This window comes from Pyxicephalus adspersus, chromosome 1, assembly GCF_032062135.1.
Source record: "Pyxicephalus adspersus chromosome 1, UCB_Pads_2.0, whole genome shotgun sequence".
NCBI lineage: Eukaryota > Metazoa > Chordata > Amphibia > Anura > Pyxicephalidae > Pyxicephalus > Pyxicephalus adspersus.
In genome coordinates, this window is record NC_092858.1 from 59,379,484 (window position 1) to 59,406,164 (window position 26,681).

At 35.9% G+C, this 26,681-nt stretch overlaps 2 protein-coding genes across 3 annotated transcripts in view; one reads left to right on the top strand and one right to left on the bottom strand.

The window, feature by feature from the left end:
- CLDN10 (claudin 10) overlaps positions 1-12,026 on the top strand; it is a 15,232-nt gene extending 3,206 nt beyond the window's left edge. Inside the window, exons 2-5 of the mRNA XM_072411136.1 lie at positions 6,806-6,967; positions 8,989-9,070; positions 9,483-9,590; positions 11,570-12,026. Of these exons, the coding sequence (XP_072267237.1) occupies positions 6,806-6,967; positions 8,989-9,070; positions 9,483-9,590; positions 11,570-11,696 (479 nt within the window). The 3' untranslated portion in view covers positions 11,697-12,026. The remainder of the gene's footprint in view (positions 1-6,805; positions 6,968-8,988; positions 9,071-9,482; positions 9,591-11,569) is intronic.
- Positions 12,027-12,998: 972 nt separating this feature from the next.
- DZIP1 (DAZ interacting zinc finger protein 1) overlaps positions 12,999-26,681 on the bottom strand; it is a 33,063-nt gene continuing 19,380 nt past the window's right edge. For both annotated transcript variants that reach the window (XM_072411123.1, XM_072411116.1), the window contains exons 12-18: positions 25,802-25,943; positions 20,368-20,457; positions 20,066-20,119; positions 19,520-19,725; positions 17,830-17,957; positions 16,668-16,830; positions 12,999-15,402 (exon numbers count right to left, since the gene is read on the bottom strand). In XM_072411123.1, coding sequence (XP_072267224.1) covers positions 15,320-15,402; positions 16,668-16,830; positions 17,830-17,957; positions 19,520-19,725; positions 20,066-20,119; positions 20,368-20,457; positions 25,802-25,943 — 866 coding nt within the window. In that variant the 3' untranslated portion in view covers positions 12,999-15,319. The remainder of the gene's footprint in view (positions 15,403-16,667; positions 16,831-17,829; positions 17,958-19,519; positions 19,726-20,065; positions 20,120-20,367; positions 20,458-25,801; positions 25,944-26,681) is intronic.

The window sequence follows — 26,681 nt, forward strand, 5'->3', positions numbered from 1 at the left end:
TAAGCTCCTTGGGACAGGGTCCTCTTCTCCTCCTGTGTCACTGTCTGTCATTTGCTACCCCTATTTAATGTACAGCACTGCGTAATATGTTGGAGCTATATAAATCCTTTTTAATAATAATAATAATAATAATAATAATAATAATAAATACAATTGTAAAAGCATGTACATAAATTATTTATTACATGCTGCATCTGCTCAAATGAGAGTACCTTTTTTTTATAAAATTTACATTTTATTGTTGAATTTATATTGTTGATATCGAAACAAAAAAAAAAAAAGGAACTCTGAACCGTTATATAATTATGTATTGTCTTACCTAACCTTAACTACTTTAGGAAGCCATGATCTTGCTTTCTATACAACTAGTCTACTTTAAATTTAGATCCTCAGATTTTTTCTTTCTAATCAATCATTTTTATTCAAAATTACACCATAAAAACAAAACCGATTGTATAGAAAAGTAGTTATTGTACCGATTATTTTACATTATTCAATTTCAATAAACTTTTGTTGCCAGGGTCCTCACTTCCCTTTTTACTATTTACCATAATTTAATTTTTGTATCCTCTGCAGCATAATTATTGATTATATGTGTTGTTTAGAAGGACAAAACTGATATTTTACATTTCATTGCAGTGGATATTACAGGCTGCTAACATTTATGTTGTGTGTCATGAGTAGAATAAATATTAAATAGCAGAAAAAAGTGTTAAGAATGCCTCCTTACCATTCCTGAGAATAATGATCTTTTTTGATCTGCTTTTTTGAACAGGTTAATATTACCTGTTTGTATTTAAGGAAATACTGTAGATCTTGCTGTGATAAAAATGTGTTAATGTGGTCACAAAAATAGAAAATAACAATAAAAAACAAAGAAAACAAATAGAGGTATAAAACTGAAATTCTTGTAAAACTGTAGCATTATTGTGACCACACCTTATAAATATGCTCCTCTGCATAATTTAAGTGAAATTGGAAAGTAGAAAAAGCGTCATAAAACTAAGAAAAAAATAACCACGGTAACATTTTGTTTTGTCTATGTATAAAGTGAGAATAATGTTACCCCATAGAAGATTACAACAGAGATCTGGAGGAACAAACAATAATATTGAAGGAACCTGACTACCTTGAAGGTTGTCACTTGCTTTTTGAGCTGGTAGTTGGTGGAGTAGCTGTGGTAGGTAGAACAAAGTTTTAGGATGATCAGGTAGGTGAATAAGTTACTGTAGAGGGAATGGCAAATATACTATGTGTTAGCATTCAAACAAATTAACCATGTCAGATAAAGATGACAAACACAACACAACACAGACTGATTTAGATTTCATTGCCCTTCATAATGGAATGGAGAGTTGCCCATCTCATAGTAGTACTAGGAGGTGGTAACCCCGGATTTTTCTTTAGGCATGTCATATTTGACTGGTTTGCTGTCTTCCTAATGCCAATAGTTTGGTATATATTGGACAACCTGCACTATTGAGAGAAGCTAGGCAGGACCCCGTTCTCCTAATAAATACTGGAATCTGTAACAGAATTCATAGAAGGGGAGGATTTTTAAGAAGAATTCAAAGATTGTTTTTTCCCCTGATATATGCCCAGTACTGTAATCAAAACAGTAAACATAGTGGGATCAGTAGACTGGTGCTGTGTCCAAAACAGTAAAGAAAGTGGGAGTTATAAAAGCTAAATCCACAAATTGTATCTTGCTGTTCATAAATGTGTACATACTACTAAAAGGATAATTGCTGTATATGTTTTCAAAACTAAAACTATGCTCTACTGCTGGATCTGTATATCTGAAAAAAGAGATAATTTAAAAGTGCAGTTAGAAGGGTAAGAGCATTTATTACATTACTCACTTTTCACACCTATGATTTAATGTTATATGTTATGAAATCTCTAAACAAAAACATTACAAAACAATATACATATTATATACAATTTATCATATTGGTTGTTCAATTTACTTTTGCACCAAAATTCTAAATTACATTATGATTTATTTACAAATAAATAAAATAAAGGACTTTGTTCCAATTATTCTCTAATGTAATTGGACACTAAAAACTATGATCAAAATGAAAAATGGTATAAAAAAAACAACATATCAACAGGAAAATACTTGAGTAGAAAAGAAAGTGGAAGTTAAACAGGGCTAGAACCACTGTGCCAGAAGATCCATTTTTTTGACAGCAGCTGTAATAGTTATTGCTTTTACAGAGGTGGCAGCAAGGAATAGTTGGCAGATAGAAGAAAAAAGCTGGAGCAGAGCAGAGTACTACACATACTTTGTGCACTTCAATGAAAATTGTTGGAGTGTTACAAGAAAATTACGCACCCAACCATGCACATGAGCTAACAGTAAATGGGAACCACCAGGCCAGGCAACAGTCAGCATGGTCAATCCAACTGGCATGTAGCTGTGCAGCAAGCTTGGATGTACTGTGTGTTCTGACATCTTTCTCCCATGTCCTGCATTAAGTTTTGCAGCTTCAATAGTGAAGTTTGAGCTGCTGTTATGAGAGAAAATGATATTCGGTGGTGCTTAGGTGGAGAGGGCAACAGAACCAACAGAGTGTTCAAAAATTAGATATTGTAGTAAGCAACAAAAAATTAACAATTAAAATCAATATGATTCACTTTAAAACCAATGGGCAAAAAAAGTACAGAGGATGCAAATAACCTCTGCTAGTCCCTTCACCTTGTCCTGGCACATAGTCTGGGATGTAGAGGGTGGAACACTTGGCATGGATAAGGGAGTAAGCTAACATCTGCAGTCATTCAAAATGTTATCAGATCAGACTTTTTTTATTATTATGTTTCATTTGTGCTGCTCATTGTTTTATCTTTTTGACAAATGGGATATGGAACCTACACTTAGCAAGTGATCAAGGTCTCTACTCTAATGCTATAAAGCTTTAAAGGAACACAACTAAAAACAAAACTAAAACAAAATTTAAAAAATCAGCCTGTCAATACAAACTGTTGAACCTACCAGTTAATCTATTGTTTTACAATTTTCTTTGATAGGTCGAGTTGCTTAGCAAAAATAGCAGTTAGAAGGTTGAGACAAAGCTGAGTTGAGGTTGAGTTAGAAGGTTTTGACAATGATAGGGAACATACAATTGATTGCATTTATTCTTTTATTTAAAAGCTTTATCCCAAAATGAACAAAAAAAGAATTTAAAAAACAATTTGCAGTAACTGCTTAAATAGTGTTAGTCAGAGCCAGGCTTTCAAAGTTTATTAATGGTGTAAAGTCCATCCAAATCTTCTGGTCCATCTAACACTCTCCTATCCAGAGGTGCTGCTGGCCAAGGATGGCTACATTCCTCCTCCATAGGTACACTGCAGTAAGTGCAGCCTACACAAAAAGCCTAAAAAAGAAAACAAATGCAAGTAAATTATAATTCATTACATTTTAGATATATTTTAAGCACTTGTTTGCTTTGATTTGTCCAAAATACGTGCAGAAAATCATCAAATGATTTCTTTAAGCTTTAGAGTTTCACTCCATTAGACTGGACGATCTCTCAAGATCTATATGGGCATGTTTTTTAAATACTTCTTCTCTTTTTTTATTTATTACACATATGATACCCTGTCTTTATTGTTTTTTCAATGCTTCAATGTATTTAGTATTTCATGCAGGGGAGACATGTCTAAAAACAATAAATCATTTACTAAAGTTGTGTGTTCATTTGTTAAGCTTTAACATCAAAAATGTGAAATTACAGTGAAATTCTACTGTATACCTATTTTAACTAATTTACATAAAATGCCAGGTTATGTCAGGATATGTAATTTAGCTGCAAAGCTGTCCATAGACAGTTGAATGGCAATTATGAGGTTTGTATTTCTTCAAAATATATTCCATGGCTCAAAGCCACGTTGACCTTTCCTCCTAATTCATGCTTATTTGTTAAACCACTTTTGGCAAAAGAATACTTGAAGGCTTAGTCACTGAAATAATTATTAATCAGTTCATACATGCTAAGGCAATTTTTTTTTTATTGAAGTGTGAAGTGGAACTATAATGTATAAAATGGAAATGTCCCAGTTTTCTAGTGGCAATATACTTCATGCAATAAAAATATCTCTATTTAGAGGATATGTTTCAATAAAACAAAGTGCACTTTTACTTAAAAGAGTTTTATTATAATAATAATAATTTAGCTTTTTTTTAATATTTGGGCTTGTTTTTTTAAGAATGCCTGTATGTTTTAACAAAGTTCATTTATACTATTTCCTCCAATCCCATGACCTAAAGTAACCCCTCTCTCTATGAACATATTTGCTGAGATTACAATGTTTCCTGGATGACTCCTTTTAGTATCTACATCCAGTTGCTCCTGCACAGCAGAACCCCATTGACTTCTATGGAGGAGGTAGATGGGCTATGTATCTGTCACATCAGCCTTGCACAGACTGTGTAATAGAGATAATAAGAGGAGGTAATAAACTACACAAGCAGGTCGTGCACAACAAGTCAGTGGTTGGATTACACACAGTAGTGGCATGAAATCATGACTGATATGGAAGACCAATCCAGTTACAGCGTGCAGAAAAGGTAATTTACTGGCTCCCAATGTCTGTGTCCTCTTCCTCCACCTAAGCACAGAGCAGTTAGTATTTAGCCAGTATTGCCGATTTGCTCTCTTCTGCCAATGTTGGCCACAAGAAATCCGTGGAATTCATTATACAATACATTTCCATTTTAGTGCAGTAGAAACTGCAAACAGAAGAAAATCATAGTAAAGGCAGCAGATCATACTGAACTGTTCACTGCTGCCCCTATTCATTCAGCCTGGGGTTGAGGTTGTTGTGCAGCTATTGCTTCTTCATGGCCTTCTGTAGATACTGCTATTAGCATTGTACCTGCAACAACCCATTGAGAATGAATGAAGGGAGCCAAAATAACAGCGCTGGGAGCTCCACGGAACTGCCTGGTCCCACCACCAGTCTGAACATGGAATAAATGGGTTGCTGCAAATGAGATGTAACAAGTGGTGTCTCACCTAAGGAAGTGGTTTAGGGTCAGGTAAGCTCCAGGTATCAGTCTATGCAAATTGTCAGTTCTGATATCCTTGGGGTTCTTAGTTGTTCTGGATATCAGTGCATATTGTCAGTCCCTTGTATTTGTGGGTGCCCTTATTCAGGGTCGTAGAGGCTTGTGGTGTAATCATTTCCTTTGAAATTCCTTGTGCTACTTAGCATCAAAATAGGAAACAAGGGAAAACTTTCTAATTATGGACACAGATAGCAATTAAACGCCTAATCAAGGTTCCAACCCTTCTCCATAAATATATTAGATCTACCGTCAGGTAATTATGCTAATCTGGGTAGTATTGTCATTTAATAAATGAACATTATGTTCAATGTAACTAAAAACTATTAATTTACAGTTTTGTACTTTTTTTCCTTTTGTAATAATAAACTGGCTATATTATCTACTGAAGTCTTAAAGCATCTTACCAAAGAACATCAAACTATCAAATAGAAAGTGAGAACTTTTATATTTGTATATAAATCATTTTTGCAAAAGATATTGTCAAGCTGAAACAACAATGTCCTAACATGGCCTTAACAATCTCCTTTGAAAGGAAATAAAGAAAATTATTTTTGGTAATACCAGCATATAATTATGAGAGAAAACCTCACTGCCTATTTCAGTTTGCTGACTCACCGTGCAGAAAGCATGGCCACAGGAATTTGTGTTGATAACATATTAACCAGTTTATAGTGAATGTTTATAGGTAGCTTCAAGTAATCACATGTACTGTAGATCATAGATTCACAAGCAGTGGTATGAGTGTACCCCTGGGACTGGTTCAAACAAATCCAGGGGTGTATTTGCTTCCTAAATATACTGTAATACTTAAAGTCTTTACCAAAAGTTATTATGGGTCAATTTATGAAGCAGTGAATCTGTTGCTTTATGAATGTTTCTTGGTGAAGAATCCATTTTGTTTTTAATAGGAACAGGAAGTGGACTCACTTTTTTCCCAAAATACAAAAAAGTATTAATTGTGTTTTATGCATTTATGTGCGTATCTTGCCATGTTGATTCACAGCATTCAGAATTTAAATTTTGTAATTCAACATTTAATCCCTAGAGGTAAAATTATGTAAATGGTGTATCTAATAAATCTTTGCACATTTTAAAGGTAGTTCCCAGTCTCACCTCCTATTTTTGGTATGTGATTAATATCTATGTACAAGAGTTGATTTGAGTGATTTGGAATGTTCGAAACAGGTCTAAGCATGTCTTATACAAAAAACAATATACTTAAAGTGGAACCAAAGCCAGATACTTTTTGCTTACGCTGCACGGTGCTTGCCGTGTAGAGCCCAGCTTTTTTCCAGGCACTATCATGAATAGATTTAGATGCTGAGGTCAATGTAACTCCTGTGCAGTCGCCTCCCAATAGCCAAAGAGAATAATTGTGGACCCAGATCACTTGGAGCTGAAAATAGCAGCTTTGGGGATGCAGTAGTAACAGCATCCTGGTCTTTCCATCACTGCAGGGTGCTTGGAAAAAGCATGAGCCATAGTCAGCATGTATATTTGCTGATTTTGGAAAACCTCACCCACACTAGCAAAAATTAGTTCCACACTAAGATGAAGAAAAGTAAATTTTTAAGTATGGAAGGGAGCTATGAGAGTCATCAGTGTAGTATCAATGGGAAGACCAATTGTGCATCTTACAATATTATATTTTATTTTGTCATACAAATACAACATAACTATATTTGTGTAATGAATATGAATTAATACATACCATTTTTTTTTTACTTACAGGATTTTTGCAGGCATGTAGAGCACTTATGATCACATCTATATGTTTGGGATTCTTTGGATCCATATGTGCATTTGCTGGCATGAAATGTACAAGAATTGGAGGGAATAACCAAATGAAAGCTAAAATTGTCTGTTTAGCAGGGATGCTTTTCATTCTTTCAGGTATCATCCAGTCTATTTCATCCATGACATAGCAGAAATCAGTTATAAGAAGATCATTAATAATTTGGTTACAAGAATCGGCTTCACTGTGTTACAAGGTGCATATGTCAGAGACCGACAGCTAGTATACAATGACAATAAATGCAAGTGTACTAGCTTTTAATCTCAGTTAAGTCCAACTTGGGCCTGATTTATTAAAGCCCTCCAGGGCTGGAGAGCATACTCTTTCATCAATTAAGCTGGGTGATCCAGCAAACCTGCAATAGATGTGGTCCAGGATTAAAAACATCTGCTAGCAAATAGCAAGTGACCTTGAAGAAATACATTCCAGGTTTGCTGGATCACCCAGCTTCACTGCTAAAACTGTATCCTCTTCAGCTTTGGAAAGCTTTAATAAATCATGCCCATTGGGTCTGACTTTTTAAAGCTCTCCAAGACTGGAGAACATAGACAACCATGGGTGAACCTTGGTGATCCAGCAAACTTAGAATGGGTTTGTTAAAAATCATTTGCTATTAATTGGAAAATGTTTTTAATACTGGACTAGATGCATTCCAGGTTTGCTCCATCATAGTCTATAATCTCCAGGCTTGGAGAGCTTTAATAGATCAGGGCCATTGCAACACACTGAAGGAAAAGAAACTGAACACAGCACTACCTAGTGGAGGAATTATCAATGACACTTGACATGTATTACCGTGTTTCCCCGATGATAAGGCATTACCATCAAATAAGCCACCCCCCGATTTTTGCTCAAACAATTAAAATAAAGCACCCCCTGCAAATAAGACATCCTCCGATACCTGATACTGTGTGCCTCTGTATGACTCCTCGATGCTGGCTGCAGTGCAGAGTGAAACTGAGAGTAACTTCAAAGGACAAGCAAGCTGCTGATCCCTGCCCTAACAGAGTCTGTTACCCGGCGAGTCAGTGATCAGAAGGGGACAATCAATGGCAATTTTCAACAATAAATGTGTACTGTAGTCTTCTTTATGGAAAAGTAAGACATCCCCCTGAAAATAAGACCTAGGGCATATTTTGGCATTTCAAAAAATATAAGACAGTGCCTTATTATAGGGTAAACAGGGTAGTATGTTCGCTTATGTCTACTTAATACTTTTCAAAGTACATTAAAATACATTTATTGGTCTCTAGTTAACTGAGTTATTTATTATTATACCACTTACTGCCCCAACATGACAGCCCTCACTCCACTCATTCTTTGGAGAAAGCCATACTTATGTGTGTGTTGTTTTGTGATTTGAGCTCAATGAGCCTGATTTATTAAAGCTCTCCAAGGCTGGAGAGGATAAACTTTCATCAGTGACTCTGGTTGATCCAGCAAACCTGGAATGGATTTCTTAAAAGTAATTTGCTATTTGTTAGCTAATGTTTTCAATCCTGGACAAGATCCATTCCGGGTTTGCTGGATCACCAAGCCTCACTGATGAAAGTGTATCCTCCCCAGCCTTGGGGAGCTTTAATAAATTGGGCCAAATATCTCAAGTTATCAGTATCAACTATGTAAGGTTAACTAAGAGTAAAATCCAGCATGCAAATCTTCACAAAGCCACTAGATGTCCTATTTCTAGGTACAGTACATTGGAGTAAGCCAGAGAGAAAGCACTACATTCACCAGAGCAAAGTACTTCAAAGGTAATTAAGAGCAAAGAACTTGTAAAAAGAATGCTTTATTGCAGAATAGACATACAGTAGTATAATTTTTCTGCAATCTCTATTTTATATTGTTACATATTATTACTATTATTATTATTATAGTTTGACTTAAGTTCATTGAGTTCAACTAAAAGAACAGGTTACACAATAAACATATGTATATATATACATATAGCTAATACATGATTGGGTATTTACACTGAAAGGTCTCTACTGTTTTTATTCATTCCCAGTGAACCAGTGGTCTGGTTGTAGGCTAAGGTTTTGATTTACTGGTTGCATGCTTTTTTTCGGATCAGTCACTCTAAAAACTCCCTTCCAGTCACCAATCTGTTGTGTTTTAGGTATCTGCTCCTTGGCTGCTTGCTCTCTCTATGCTCATAAGACCACTTCTGAATACTTTGATCCCACCATTGTAACAGCAAAGTAAGTTCTATATTCTAAGTACAGTCTATGGTTGCCAAACCTTAATAAATGTTTAATGCTTATCCAGTAAAATTGCATTACAAGGGATTACAATTCTCTGGCTATAGTTTGCTTGGTTGTGGGATATCAGGTTTCGGCATGCCTGGAGGTGTCTTCCAATGGTTTGAAAAGAAGAGATACCCGGGGGCGTTTTCAAGCATTTTTGAATATTTATGAGATATTTTGGGTTTCTGTTGGGTGTTTATGAGTGTTTTTACTACATTCCAAGTGCTGCAGGATATGGTTACATACAGCCTAGCAAAAAAATGCTCTGGTATGGACTTGGAATGGAATAAATAAGAATTTCAAACATGTGGAAACGGTCAATGTAGACCTAGACTTGCCGACATTTCTTTATTCTTATGTTTTTCAGGTATGAGCTGGGGGCAGCTCTGTTTGTTGGATGGGCCGGATCAGTCCTCTGTTTAGTTGGAGGATTAATTTTTTGCTGCACATTTTCATTTAACAATGTCACTCAAAGGTGAGATCCCAAGGGGTAAATCAATAAAATAATACAACAATACAATGTACCACCTACAGAAATAAATGTGGCTGTATCCAGGACTGATCTGGCTTCAGTAATATGAATGTTTTGAGTCAATGCACTTTCTATGCCTTTTGCTGCTTGCATTAGTTAATAGATAAGCTTTAAAATGTAATATGTACTTATAGTTATTGTGTCATGTGTACATAAATTGAAATGTGTCCTGTAAATCTGCAATACATTATCCTCCAAAAAATCATTAAACTATGGGAGGCTAAAAGTAATGAAAGGTCTGTACAGGGAACCTAATAAATAAGAATACAACACGTTATATACTGTTAATAAATAGACTGTATAGGTTTCTATTTGATGGGTTCAATGTGAGGCAATATGTTCTATATGGCATAAAATTGGTTTATCAAATCTTATATTGTTGTATGAAGCCATTTGTGGATGATCTGTATTGTTCAACAGCCAGAAAGGGTTTATAATACAAATGGGTCTGTTTTTCTTTTTTTACATTCCTATTTTAATCATCCCCTACAATCTCTAACCCTGCATGTGTGTAGACATTAGACAGGCTCACATATAATATATGGTATCATTATCAATTCAAAAAGCTACCACACCAGGATAAGGATCTTTATTTTAAAAACATCATTTATTTTTAGGTGTAAATCCTATGGACACAAAAAGCATGCAATGTTCTGTGTTGCTATAAGACCACTCAATGGAGCCCTCACAAACACTTCTGTGCAGCTGCCTATAGTAGGATGGGGATCCCAGAGAATTGTGGGACCTATGTAAGCAGTGACATAGAAAGCAAGAACCTTCTACTGATCATCATGTGACTGTGGCGTTATAAAAATATTCTCTGTAGTTTGAACAAGAAGTCTTGTTGGTTCTTCGAGAACAGGTATTGCATAGCTAACACCTTGGATGATCAGTGGTAATTTAGCTGTGGAAACATATCACTGGTCTTGCTATCTCAGTATTGTTGGCATGTGATTTTATTTTTAATAAAACAACAGTCAACATAATCAAGGTCGCAAAGAAGCACTGTGGTGTTTAGGTCATCCTATGTAGATTATTTTAGAGCCCCATTCACCTAACACCAATCACATTTCAAAATTAAAGTTTTTGCAGTGCAGTTTTATATTGTATTAATGCAAAACAGCATTTAGCAACATTCCCATTTTTATTCATTGCTTTAGGCTCAATTCCTAAACATATCCCCACTTATTTTTTATAAGAAAGTGACTGTTTTTAGGTCAACCAAGATCTGAATATTAAAGTCTAACATAAAGATTGAAAGCTGTGTTAAAGCCTTAAGTATATTACAATATGGTGATTTTATTCATTATATATATGTATATGTATATATATATATATATACATGGGTGGTCCCCAGGTTACATCAAGATAAGGACTGTAGGTTTATTATTAAGTTGAATTTGTATGTAAGTCGGAACAGGTACATTATTTTAATAAATGCAATTAGGACAGATGTTTGTCTCAACATATTATTAGGGAGCATGGTGTCAGTTACTGGATAAAATCCTCACTGAAAGTTAATCACAAACAAAAAATCTTTATGGAGCCTAGACATTCATTAACTTCTGGAGCAAGCTGTGCTTTGCAATGCAACTGCAAAGTTTGTCTTGGTCATTAAAGAGTTACAAGAGGCTGCAGAAAGAGCTCACCGCCCTAGGGTCACCCACAACCTCAACTGTGTTTATTTGCCCCCTTCAAGCCTCAGTTCTGAACACAGCAAGCAGGAAGGCCCGTCCCTATCTAGGTGTCCCTATGTTGGATGTCTTTAACCCAGAGACCACTTGTTTATATATACATACACACAGTATATCCTAAAACAAACATATATTTCAAACAAGAAATATACTACTTGTTCTCTTGTACCTGTACCTCTTCTGGATGTTTGCAAAAGAATGACAACTCATGAATGTGTTTCCTTCTAGATCTGGGTATCGATATGCCACAGCTTCATCCAATTCCTTCCACACGCAGACAAGATCTAAAGATCCGTCTAAACTGATGCATCATGGCGAATCATTGCCGACGTATAATAAAAACTCTTATGTGTAGAAAGTATTGCTTGACACTTCTAAAAAACAATGACATTTTAGGCTTGAAAGATCATATGGAAAGAGTTGCATTCTACTAGCGTGTCGTGTCTAAATTACAGCTCATCTATTCCTTTACTGATAATGTCTCCTGGATAGTAAATTCATATACATACTAAACAGTGGTTGCCAACCAGTGGTCCACTTTTGGTGGTCCACAAAAAAATGAGAACATTATTTGCAATTTTTTATGTTTTATTAATAATAAACTAAAAATAATATCCAAACAAATTTTAGTAAAGCGACTGCTGTACTAAAAAGTTTTAGTCAATAAAGACCTTGTAAATTAGTATTCTAGACTATGGGGTCATTGGATGTACACCTAATATCAATATGTAATTGATTATTTATAATAATCTTTTACATTGTGGATACCCATGCATGACAAGTGTCAGATGTCCATTTATACCTAGGGAGAGCATAGCAAAATGATTTATTCTTATTTCTTGCTCTCCCTGTAGCAAACACAACTGTTCCAGGTTCCAACGCTCCAGGTTCCAACTCTTGCAAAGCGGTTTACAAAGGAGGCTGCATGGGAGCTGTCACACTGAGGTGCAGCTTTACCGATGCAAGGAAAGTTTTTTGATTTTCCTGAAGCTTATCTTTAACAGAATAGTACATAAGTCTACCTTAGGTCAGAACAGGAACTGCCTTTCTTCATTGCATCAGCAGATTCTAAAAAATTAACAGAACTAAAAACATGGTGCCAATAAAGTATTAAAAATAGCCCGATGACACTGACATTAAATATCACAACATTTTTAAATCTAGCACCACTCAACTCAGATTGCTGAGGTAAACAAAATCAGAAAGCAGTTTTCTTGGAAGCTGATTTGCCTCCCACATAGCCAGGTTACATGAAAATACAGAAATCGGAATGATGATGTCATCAAAGTTTTATTTTGTCTGTTGTACAGGACTTCAGTGGTACATTATCCTTGCCTTAGATTGTGGTCCCTTTATAAGAAGAAAGCAAGTTGTATACTGTGCAAGATTCCAGAATATTTTGATGACCAATGGTCAGTTTTGTTGGTTTTCCAACAGACTGTGGGATAGAGGGGAGGAATCTGGTTGAGCTTGCCTATCTCTTCGCTGTTTTGCAATGATTCCTGATCCCCTTAACATTTCACTATCAAACGGCATTTTAAGATCATGACAGCTCCTTGGCAGGATCACCTTACATTCTGAAGTACAGAAGGAGCCTTAAGTAATAACAATTAATAACTTTTCCCTACGTGATAAAGACAAACAAATCAACACACAATCAATTATATGTGTTTTAATGCAAATTTTTATATTATATATAAAATATATTTTATAAAACACATTTCCACATTTTCCAAAAAACTTTAAAACCAGAAGTTTATGTCTAGCTTGAAAATAGATTTAACACTGTTTTCTGTGCACTACATACAACACTCACTGGTAAAAAAAAAGTAACAGAAATGAGACTCAAAATACTGTGAAAATAGCAAAGCTTCACAGAGTTTATTTTGTACTATTTAATTGATTTTAGTTACTCTGACCATTTCCCGGGCAAACAGAAGGTCCATAAACAAACAGTGCAAAATAGATTCCATATTTTCTCTAATATTTATATATATAGAATGTCCATGCTCAGGCTGCTCTTCTGTAGGTTGCATTAAATATATAAAAACAGGCTGTGTTGGCACTCTTGCTACTAAATCTAGCATGTTCCGTAAGGAAGGAACTCTAGACCCAACTTTTAATATTCTTGAATAATCTTGAATTATTTTTGAATAAACTGAAGAAGACTTGGCTAGCTTTTTAGTGCTGTATGTAGCCCATTTTAGGATGCTGCTTTGCTTACTGTTGTGTGACCATTACAGACCCTTCTTTTTAGTGGGTAAGGGACTGTCTTGTTTTTCTTCATCTGTGCTTCCTTATAGAGAGGATTTCTACTCTTTTCCTGTATATTGACAACTGTCCCCAAACAATAAGTGAAATGAAGACACTCCAATAGGACAGATACTCCAATAAAAGTCTGATGGAGTTTTAACACTTCTCTCACTATATCCAAATCAGCTCTCAAAAAATGTACACAGAAGAGTAGGGGATATGTATCTGGTTCAGGCCTGCATAGCTATTGTCTAATAACGACTAGAATATGTCTGGCTAGTAAAGATCATGCCAGTGTTAGGTGACGCAATATCACTAGACCTGGTGAATGCCTTTGTGGGTCTAAATGTTGGGACTGTGCTCCCCAAAATATCCCTATTCCTACTAACATGAAGATCTTTGACAGTTTTAGAAAAAACCCTCTGATTTATAACAAAGCAATATTATTCTTGTGAAAGCAGTGCCATAACTATGTCCTTTTATTTGTCCCTACCCCATATCTTATACAAGCTTATACAAACATAGTGTTCAGTCTGCACTAGAAAATACCAATAGAGATAAAATTGTTAGGGATTCTTTCATGTAAACAGAAGCAGTGCACAATATAAGAAGGTCAAGGGGAGAATTAAAAATACCGATAACAGCACTTCTCTAAAGCAGCACCTTCACCTGTACAACTAAAGCAACCAGTGGGCCAAGTAACGAGCACACATACTAGCAAGTAAGTGTTTTCTTATTAACCTGTTCCTTGCAGATATGTTCCCTTCATACAACACTTGGTGTGTAAATGGCCAGTTACTATACAACAGAACTGGTAGTTATCATATCACCTGAGTCATATGAGGGCAATAGGACCATGCAGAGCCCTAGTAATTATTTAAAATATATTGCTGAGAAGAATAACTGTGTTATAGGTAAGTACAGCATATTGTACATGCTATTATATGTACTGATTATTTTCCTATTTTGGACAAGTACCAGATTAATTTTAATCATTACAGCTCTCCTACCATTACACACTTCATTGACTACAGCAATTTTGGGTCTATTTATTCAGAAATACAAGGATGCTGAGAAATGTATTCTGGCTGCTATTGTTCTTCCTACGTAGGGTGTCACAGCTGAATTTGCAGTAAAACCTTTACATTTTACCAAAAACGAGCTGCTAATCAATGTTTATGTTTATTTGTCTGATCACTATTAGAATTTGCCTTGTTCACTTTTAGGTTTAGTTGGGCTACAATAATCATGAATAGTTGAACTATAATACTTGGTGTTTTTCAATTCTAATAAAATGCTTGGAAACTATAGTTATGATGAAATATACAGCAGAATACAATACACTTCACTTAATACATAATAAAATCATTTTGCAATAATTGGTATCCACTGTCTCATGGATCTCATTGCAGGTAACACAAATTATTTTTTTTAAATACCTTGCTCAAGTGAAAGAAATTGCAGCTAGAGATAATTAAGTGCTTGTAGAAATACATTTAACAACAGAAAAAATATTTCTAGAATTCATAAGAAAAACTTCATAGAAAAGACATACACATGACGCAACACTCCATCTGTTGCCACTGACCAGATCACAGAAAGATCTACAATATAAAAAAATAACATACAAATAATACAAGTGTAAACCCTGAAGATTTTTTTAGGCAGTGCAAACTCTCAAGGCACTTGAGAATGTTTTATAATACTTATTAATAATGATTAAGATCAGATATCAGAGGTGTCACTGAAGTCGCTCACTGTCACTAAACTGCTGACAAGAGTGCTGGATGTATCGGCTTCACGAGCATCTGGAAAAGAAAAAGAAATGCAATTAATGTTATTATTTTATGAAACTACTATTAATGTTTTACAATGAGCAACTGGAAAAATACAGCTCCAGTAAGCTTAGAAAGTAGATAAATCTTTACAAACTATAGAAGTACCCCACTTCTTGGTGGGGATACTAGATCTTGGTGTAAAAAAAAACCTCTCCAAGGCCTATCTGCCCAAGTTATCTGATAAAATCTGTTATAACCCATAGACTATCTTCTGACTATCTAATATTTATGGAGACATTTTTACATCCTGCTCAGACCTCCCGGAGGCAAACTTATTTGTTTAGATGCACTGTAAACAATGTGGTTGGTATTTCACTGCATATGCAAGAAACCTGTATAACATTTTCAATATTCAAAATTTTAGAGTGTGAATATTAAAACAGATGTTGTAGTATGGGCCTACAGAATACTCATCTGATCCCCAAAAAGAAAATGTTCATCTGGTCCAGGACTGAAAACATTTCTAAACAAATAAAAAATGACTTTTAAGAAATCTATTCCGGGTTTATTGGATCACCCAGCTTCCCTGATGAAAGTGTATCCTCTTTAGCCTTGGTGAGCTTAACAGCTTAGAATAAATCAGTTCCATTGACTTCAGCTGTACTGGCTAACAGCTCAGAAACCATAGTCTTTCCATATCCCCTACCTCATATGTAATTCGGCTCCTACTGTATATTTGCACAGTCAGGTCTTCCCATATTGTTGAGAGTCAGATCTCAACATAAAGCTGTTAGTAGGGATGCTTATTGAACTTGTTGATATATATACTTCAATGGTTTACTTTCAGTCTCCAAAAACTTACAAATCTTCCCAATTTAATGTGAAAGAACACATTTTCACACATTTACAAACTATTTCTTCCATTTCTTAGGGTTAGTGTACATGAGCTTCAAAAGCTGAAGGTGCTTTAAAAAAAAAAAAAAAACATTCATGTATACATACAATACAGGGTTATGTGAGCTTGCTGGTCATCCTATTTCTAAAACCTGGGACATTAATATGGAGTTCACTCTTGGAAAGGTTTTTATACATTACAGTGTAGTGTTTTCAATACAGTTACTATGGGGTCTTTACCTAAAGGAAAAAGGTTTTAAACTATGTGAAATCAGAATTAAAATGCTGTAAATATTGAAATAAGTGATGACAATTTCTGTAATAAACCAAAGCAGACAGAAAATATACTGACTTTAGCAAAGTAAATCTTAAAAAAAGCAAATTATTATATTTCATCATACCTGCTTTAAACAGTTTTGAACCATTGGCATTTTTAACAGAAGCTGTTTGAACCTCCTTTCTGTGGACTGTGTTTTCCTGGCGTTTTTGTACAGGCCGCGGCACCTCATAAGGTTCCTCCTCCAAAGATGAACTGTCTAATTCAGTGTCATCAAGGTCAGTAAGCTAAAATGTATTCATAAAAACAAAAATATGAATTTGATTTCACTGGTGCAACCTAAAGGTATTAAATCTGTATTAATAGTTATGCCTCAGTATAGAATGCTGTTACTAGTATCTAATGTGTTCTCGTCATCACATTAGATAATCTCATCATCGTAATATTGGTCTACCTTTTAAAAAGACTGGTAAATGGTCCCTGGGAGACACTCAAAAGGGTCTATTTATAAAGCAGTGAATATGACTTTTCCTGGTGGTGAATCTATTACTACTATTGAAACACATGGACCTGGAAGAATCTCCACCAATAAATGTTTAGGGGATTGTTAAGTTTCACTGCTTTATAAATAGACCCCTGACTGTCATGATCACAGCAGACTAAATTGGAGATTTTAAACAAAATCAAACCAAAATGGCATTCCCATTTCAAAAACCAGTGGATATCACAAACTACCTTTACCCATGGGGCTTGGGACTACCAAATGTTATATTCAGGAATTATTTGATCCAGTAAACAATATGTATGTTTGCTAGATACATATATATTTTTTAACAGTTGCACTAATAAATTGTACGGTGCATAATGAAAAGAATAACCCAAATAAAATATAACATAAATATAATATTGTACTGCACTTGCACTGTCTCTTAGCAGACTGGATATAAAAAGTACTGATCTCAAAATTGTGTCATGTGGGAGAGCAATTCTGGGCTCACTTTATGGGGGAGAGATTAGATGATATGGGAGTATATGATTTATTTTCTGTGCTTAGCAATGACCATCGTGAACCCCAAATGTATTGTCAGAGTTAGAAATATGGATATTTTTGTCATGAAAAGTCATTAAGTGGCTTAGGCCCCAATTAATAAACTTAAAGGTCCCTTTTTATTTTGCTTCTACAATAAACCACTTCTGAAGAAGAAAACTATTCTACTTGCTTAGTTATATACTCCATACATATGTAAAGGAAAAGTCAGATATTTTACTTATTTTGAGACACTCACCTTAAGTTCCATAACTGGGTCTTTTTTCACATACCACCTTTCATATGTTTTACATTTGTTGCCACCGCTGTCAGCTTTAAGATCAGTCAAACCCGATGACTGCTGGCCTAGTTCTTTTACATGTGTTGCTAAAAAATAATAGAAAAACTTTTAGTGCTGTCACATTTTTAATATAAACAGGAACTTATACGTGGCCATTAAAATGCAAATAAATATTTTTCTCTGTTCTTTTGGAAGCGGTCATCATGGCTCCTCCCAGTTCATATTATCATTAGTTTTGACATCAAACAAAGCACACATTGCTTGTTAACAATTTGTCTGGCAAAGATTTCACTGTACAGTCAGCCTCTGTGCAGTAAAGTTGCATCGTTTATTCTTGGCTGCAGGACATCCTGCACGACCTAGCATCACCATACCATCACATATGGGCATTACCATAGATTCCTGTTTTTAGGAAGCTATGTACAGCACATTGCCTGCTCCCATCATTACATCCCACCAGTTATGATCTACCTACAACACAGAGTGCTCTATTTATAAAACAGGAGTTTTGACATTCCCCCAAACGTTCCCTGGTGGGAATCAATTACTGCCATTGAAACACATGAACCTGCAAGATTCCCACAAGGGAATGTTTGAGGGAATGTGCGATTCCCTGTTGTATAAAAAGTGCCCTAAGTAATGAAAATGGAAAAGGTTTTATTCAGTAATTTCATAAGCATTTTCATGAGGGTGGAAAGGATTCAGGAAAATTATCAGTTGCACACTTTACACTATATGAAACTCAACACCTGCCCCAATCTCTAAAATGGCCCATTTATACTCATTCTATCCTTTAATATTGCACCCATCTTTTATATGAAATAGATTTTTATTAAGTATATAAAAGACAAAAAAAATATAATACAAAAACAAAAAAAAGTCTGAACACCAAAAGTAAATAAACATTTAGATACCGTCAAAGAGAAAAATCTCCAATTTTAGCACAGCCAGAAAGAAAAGCCTACACACATGTAACGTGTCCTCGAACACTTACCACTTCTAGCTTTTTGCCTAGGTCTTAAAGTAAACCCATAACAAACTAACTTCTTCCTTAACACCTACCTCATAAAGCACTGAACACTAAGCCTAACACTAACCTAATCCCTAAGCAATGCAGGAACACTGATTAGCATCCATTGCTGCATTCCAAGCTCATCCTAAAGTGCAGACCTCTGACCTGAATGCCTGTAGGTTCCATGCAGAAAAATAAACCACTAATGCCTGTACAAAAAGTACATTATCACTCCTGGTAATTAATAAACCATACGGGGAGCAATAGTGAATAACAAAAGTACCATACCGTTATATTTTAAAATAAGTTTGAAAATATTTCCACAGTTATAATGCAATTGTAATATCCCCATCATAAACATGCTACTTTTGCTTATAATTCAGTTATGGATGGGTTACCCTCTAGAAGCTCCAATAAAGAAAACAGCCATATGTTCCACTAAAATTATTATTATACTGATATAAGTGGATAACTGGGATTGACATTTCTATAGGATGATGGAGGTTATATATTCTACCATCTGACCATTACTTAATGTCTATGAATTCTAAAATAAAATATTTATTGACCCCATTGATGTACACAGTTGAGAATGTACAGTATCCATTGGATTACATACTCATGGTATTATCTTACCTCTAGCTGGTTTAGGTGGAGCTTGGAACAAGCCATTGGTTCTTGGGGCTGGCTGAGGCTTAACCTCTTCCAACAGACTCCCATCTGAATCACTTTCATTGGCAGCAAATCCAAAATTACTTTTATTATTAGTCCTCAAAGATTCTGGGTGTTTGTAAGGCATGTCGTTAGATTCAGACTCATCATCAGAACTGAATGGAGGTGTTCTGAAATGTCATTTTTTTAGAATAATGTTAATAAGGAACAAATGATAGAATAAGAAAATGTTAATGTTTTTAAACCCTAGTACATGTTTTTTTTTTTGTATGGGGGCACATAAAAGTAATTTTCAGTATCTAACAGTGAAAATTTGCTGTAGTATTTATATCTCCCTGTGAGATGATAGCTTCATGAACAAAATGGAAATATAAATGAAAGTACATAATATTACACAATTTACCTGACTTTTAGCTGCAGACTGTTTCTTTATTCTATATGTACACTGTAGGTCCAATAATATAAAAGGTAAAAAACACAAATACTAAAATAGTTATAATGGTTTCTTACGTGATACTTGATGGTTTGGTAACAGAAATGTCGTTTGAGCAAACCAATGTAACCCTAAAAGAACAAAAATCAATTATAATTTACATAGAAACCAAAATAATGTGACTTCAGAAAGTATTCAGATCCCATTCACTTTTTTCAATTTTGGTATATTGCAGCCTGATGCTACAATCATTTGTATTATTTCTCATTTATCTACACTCAGTATACCATAATAACAAATGAAAACAAAACTTTAGACAATTTTGTACATTTATTAAAAATAAAAATCTGAAATATTACATTCACATAAGTATTCTGACCTTTTCCCATACCACTTGGTATTTGGCTCAGGTGCCTCCCATTTCTCTTGATCGCTACTGAGATGTTTCTGCTCCTTGATTGGAGTCCACCTGTGATAAATGAAATTGATTGGACAAGATATGGAATGGCACACACCTCTCTTTAGAAGGTCTCATAGCTGACAATGCATATCAGATTCAAAAACATAGATCTGGGGAAAGCTACACAAACAACATGCTAAACAACATGCTAAAACAACAGTTAGTTAGTTAGTTAGTTAGTTAGTTGCTGAACTAGTACTGCTGCTAGTGTTTATGCTAATAATCAGTATAATAGCCTTAATTTGTGCAACGCACACCCGGGTGTCCACGGTACCCCTACCTAATGGTCCAACAAAGGCAAGACCCTGTACTGCTATTGCAGAACTTTAGCTGATACGTTAGCTATTTACAGTGTTATGTCACCCTGGTTCTTGGGCACTCTCAAGGTGAGAATGCCCTTTGTTGTTTTCCTAAGTTTGTTCGGGTCTTAAAAATGGTCAGGTTCTTCTTCCAAATTGCACATCCTCACAGCCCACAATGATGCCATGTAAATTTTGAAGGTATACAACTAGGTCACATAAAACTTAATTACCCAAAACGTACAGGGGCTGAATTCCCCACACAAACGTAGGAAAATTTTTAATTATTTTGCGTCAATGAAAGCCAGCATAGTCTGTCTGCAAGAAACAAGATTCTCCACTAAGTCTAGCCCAAAATATTTTCATAAAAGTTATCCTCAGGTGTTTTAATCTAATTTCCAAGAGAAAAAAGGAGGTGTTCTGGTTCCATAAAGATACGCCTTTTCAGTGAATGGAGGAGATAATTGATCCTACCGGCAGATACCTAATAGTAAAAGGTCAGATCTTTGACACAGAAGTGACGGTTGTATCTTACTATACCCCTAACACTTTCCAAATCCGTTTTCTGAAACACTTTTTTGCTAAGGTGTCTGAGCATGCCCAAGGCATAGTGCTTGTAATAGGAAATTTTAATCCTCTATTAGATCTGAAGGTAAATACCACAAACCCAAAGAGACAAAATGATGTAGATCCACAGATTTTTTTCAGATTCACTGGTGGAGCATTTTTTTATTGATGTGTGGAGGGAACTAAACCCCACCACAAAGGACTACACTTACCAATCCGCCTCTCACGATAGTTTCTCCCGTATCGACCACTGGTCCAACAGTCCTTTCTTCCACAAGTGGAAAAATCAAAAATTTTATCCACACCTTGGTCTGACTAGTCCCCTGTAGCAATGTATTGTAAGGCATTGGCACCGGTTTCTACTGAGTTTCACTGGAAGATAAATGACGCTTTCATGTCTTCCGCTGAGGTGCTGGTGAAATTGAACAGGCACTTGAACAGTATTTGCAATTTAATGACAAGCCTGATGTTTCCCCAAGTACTCTCTGGGATGCTAACAAAGCTACAATTAGGGGCAAGTTGATTCAAATTGCCTCATTTCATAAGTGAAAAAGGCTCCTGAGAACTAGGGAATTACAACAGGTTGTAGACGATTCATAGGCTAAATGGAAAAGACAACCCTCCAGTTCTCTTCGTAAACAAGTGCAACAAGCAAAAGTTGAATTCAATTTGCTTCTTGACTATCAGGTCGAGAAGCAGTCGAGATGGTCCAAACGTAAATGTCATGCTTGAGCAAACAAACCCGGCTCTATGCTGGCGAGACTCCTCAACAGCGTGTCCTCCAGAGTTCCCCGTTAAATTAAAACTTCCTAATGGAGTGATCTCAGCCAATCCACATAAGATTGTGGAACATTTTAGTACTGTCCCTTCTAAATTATATGCTGCCCCTAACCCATTTCAACAACACAAGGCAGACCTAGGACTCCCTTTATTGAGGGAAGCTATGGCAGGGAAAATGGAGAAGGATATCACCATTCCAGAAGTACTATTTGCTATTAAAACACTGAACACGTCTCCAGGTCCTGCTATTAAAACACTGAACAAGTCTCCAGGTCCTGACGGTTAAACGTCCACATAAAAAATTTGCCCAAATCCTGGCCCCACATTTAGTCAACCATTTTAACTATATAAGAAGCCACCTGACTGATCCTAATTCATCTTAATTGGCTCATGTAGTCATGATTCCCAAACCATGAAAAGAGTCACTGGATCCTCTAAATTACCATCCCATATCATTATTAAATATAGATATAAAGCTTCTCACAAAAATTTTAGCTAATAGATTAAATCAATTGTTGGCGAACATAATCCACAAAGATCAAAGATCCCATAAACTTACCATGTTTGCGGATGACATGCTGTTGACGATCACTCAACCTATGGTATCACTTCCACCTATCCTAAAATTATTGCAAGATTTTGGTCAAATTTCGGGCTTATCTATCAACGAGGAGAAATCGGTTGCCCTTGATTTTAACTTGTCTGCTGAAATGAAAACTAAAATACAATCGCCCTTCAGGTTTCAATGGTCGGAATCCCGACTGGAATATTTGGGGATTAACTTAACCTGGTCTACAGACCTTTTATATGCCTCCAATTACCTGACGGTATTGAAAGACGTAAAGGCACTTTAACACAAATGGAACAGTCACCCTTTATCCTGGCTGGGCAAAATAAACACAGTAAAAATGACATTTTTATCCAAGCTATAATATTTTTTATATAATTTATATTATAAACTTTAGTGTTGCGTACTCTCCATAAACATATTTTTCAATTTATCTGGGCAAACAAGAAATATTTACGCAAACTCGGCTGCCCCTCTTTGGGTCCAGATAGAATCAGACTATAGTAAACCGCTGGCGTTTAAAATCATACCTTGGCTACCCCCTAAGGTTAGACCCTTGGTAGGGTTCAATATGAGACAAATACTAAGGGTATGGGATGGAATCAAATACTCCAGCGGCCTCCTATCTCCGCATATACCTTTGCTTACTGTACAACATAACCCATTATTTGCACCTGGCTTGGAATCACAGTCTGCTTTCAAATGGTGGGTGGACCATGGATATGCCCCCTCACACTCCCTGCTGGGGAAATCAGGGGTTCTCAGCTGGGAGGCCATAAGTAGCTCCCATAGAGTGCCTAGTGTAGAAATTATCTGTTACTTACAACTGAAACACTGGGTTGCATTCCTAATAGTTGCGGGATCTACTAGATTATCGGTACTGGAGCACATTTGTATACGCACTCCCTTAACTGCCAAATTGATTTCAATCCTCTATTCAGAACTGAATAAATGCACTAACCCTCATTTGCACCTATACACGGTACAGTGAGAAAAAGATTTTAAATGTACAAAATTAAACGGGAATCGTATTTTAAGGTCGCCATGCGATGCTACATGGTTCCGATCACAGTAAAACATTTCTCTTCACAGGCCTCAGGTTTATGTTTCAGAGCCTGTGGGGAAATGGGCACACAGGCTCATGTGTGGTGGCAATGGCTTTTCATAATCGCTTCTAGGGCAGGATTTTTAAATTGATGAGTACACTCATCCAGACACCTATACCTAGGGATCCTTGGATGGCGTTACTCCATTTCAAGCCTCCAACCTTAACAAACAGTCAATTAAAATTGTGCTCTTATGGAGCCTTTTGGCGGCTAAGCAGACCATAGCTAAACATTGGAAGCAACAGCTTGTCGCCTATCACCACGTCTTACTCAGAGTGGATGCTATATTCGTTAATGAAAAATTGTCGGGCTCGGTGAATAATACTTACAACAAGTTCGCTAAAGTGTGGGAGCCCTGGCTCTAATATTCTCTGACTAATTTGTTCCTGTCGTCCTTATCAAACTTATGGTGATTATTGTTATAGCCTCAAGTTCTTGATGATGTGCTTTCTGTACTGTAACCTCATAGACCGGTAACCTTGTTATATTCGTTTCCAGTTCTTGTTTTATTGTTATGCCCCTTTTATGTATGCTTACTTAATATTGTACTCTTTGCATAAACTAGTAAAATTTTTAAAATTGATAAAAACTTATTAAAAACAAAACGAAATCTGCTGAACTGAAGGTTCCCAAAAGCACAGTGGCCTCCATAATTCTCACATGGAAGAAGTTTGGCACAACCAGGACTCTTCCAAGAGCTGGTCAACCAGCCATACTGAGTATTCGAGGGAGAAGGGCCTTAGTGAGATGGGTATCTAAGAATCTGATGGTCATTCAGACTGAGCTCCAGAGATCCTGTGTGGAGATGGGACTAAGTCCTAGAAGGACAACCATAACTGCAGCCCTCCACCGATTTGGGCTGTATGGCAGAGTGGCTAGACAGAAGCTTCTCTGAAACAAAACACATGAAAGCCCACTTGGAGTTTGCAAAAATGTAGCTGAAGAACTCTGACTGCGAGGAGCAAGATTCTCTGGTCTAATGAAACCAAGATTGAACAGTTTGGCCTCAATTCTAAAAATTATATCTGGAGGCAAAAAGGCACGGCTCATCACCTGCTCAATACCATCCTAACAGTGAAGCATAGCGGCGGCAGTATCATGCTGTGGGGGTGTTTTTTAGTAGCAGGGACTTGAAGACTTGTCAGGGTTGAGAGAAAGCTAAATGGAGTAAAGAACAGAGATATTTCCAGTGCAACCTGTCCCAGTGTTCAGGACCCCAGAATGGGCCAAAAGTTCACCTTCCAACATGACATTGACTCAAACCACACAGGAGTAACTTAGGGACAAATCTGTGAATGTCCTAGAGTGGCCCAGCCAGAGCCCTGACTTGAACCCTATCGAACATCTCTGGAGAGACCTTAAACTGGCTGTCTACCAACGGTCCCCAGCCAACCTGACTAAGCTTAAGAGGGTTTGCAAAGGACAATGGCAGAAAATCCCCCAATCTAAGTGTGCAAAGTCTATTGTATCATACTGAAAAAAGACATAAGGCTGTAATTGCTGCTAAACGTGCTTCAACTCATGACTAAGTAAAGGGTCTGAATACGTATGAAAATATAAATATAATATTTCACTTTTTTATTTTTAATAAATTTAAAAAATTGTACACTATTCATTTGTAGTAGTCACATTAAAAACCCTTAAAGCAGAACAAACTGATTGTGAAATCAAGAGCTTTGGCCAGAATGTGCAAAGTAATTTATATACTGAATAATACCTTTACAAGTGTTACCCACATACAGGTATGGGAATAAAATTTATTTTGCAATATTAGTATTTTAACCTCCTTGCGGTTCATTTCCTTCTGGTTTTATATGTCTAAAAGCGGTACATTGTTTTTCATGAAAATTTATTTTACAGTATAATATATTAGTATGAGTATAATAAAGTTTAAAACACTCACAGTGCAAAATCAGACAATCAATCTGCAATACACTGTAATGCACAAAACGAAGATAATTCGAATGAATAATCCAATCAACCTTCCTATGCTGCAGCATGTTGTTTCTGAGCCCTCAAACAATACAACTTACTTTGGGGTAGAACTCTTTATAGGCATTGGATATCTTGGTTCAGTTTGTGATTGTTCTTGAGAAGACTTTCCAATTGATGGTTTCGATTTCTTCTGTCTAGGTGGTGAAAAAGATGATGTGCTTCCCCAAGTTAAAGACTTAGCTGTTAAGATAAAAAACAACTTCATTACAAATGTTTGGGTTCTAAAGTTGCAATAAATGCTAATATGCATATATAATATATATATAATATAATATATATAATATGCATATGGGGCATATAAGAGCATTTGGCAGAAAGTTCCTACTGTAAGAACAAGGTAAATATCTGTAAATATTGTAACTAGATTCTATAATTAATCTGGCTACCTAAATCAGTTTTACATTTTTTAAAGGTCATATACGATTTTTTTTTTAACTTAGTGATTTTTGTGCAAAGTGAGTGCACAAAAAATACTAGTGGGAGCTGCCGTCTGCAAGTCTTTTCTTTCTTTGTTACCAAACCTCATGTGATGTGTGATAGCCGACCATAGGATTGTCTAATATCTAGGAGCATACAAAACTGTGCTCTCCTACCTTTTAAAGTGATGTAGAATGTCTCTTTTTTCCAAGCATAGTGCTGAGGAAACTGGTAAAACCTATTTCCTTAAATTAAGGACACACCTAATACTTTAAGCGTAACCTAAAGCTAGGTACACACATGCAATTATTGTCGAAAACAAACGACTAAGGAATATGCATGATTATTTTGAACAATTATTATTATTTTTATTATTATTTTATTTTTGTTCAAATATAATCCACCAATAATGTACACACGCTAGATACGATCGTTTGAACGATGCAGGAAGTGATGTGTAAAGCAGAACCATCCACGATCACTGAATGACCGTGCACACAA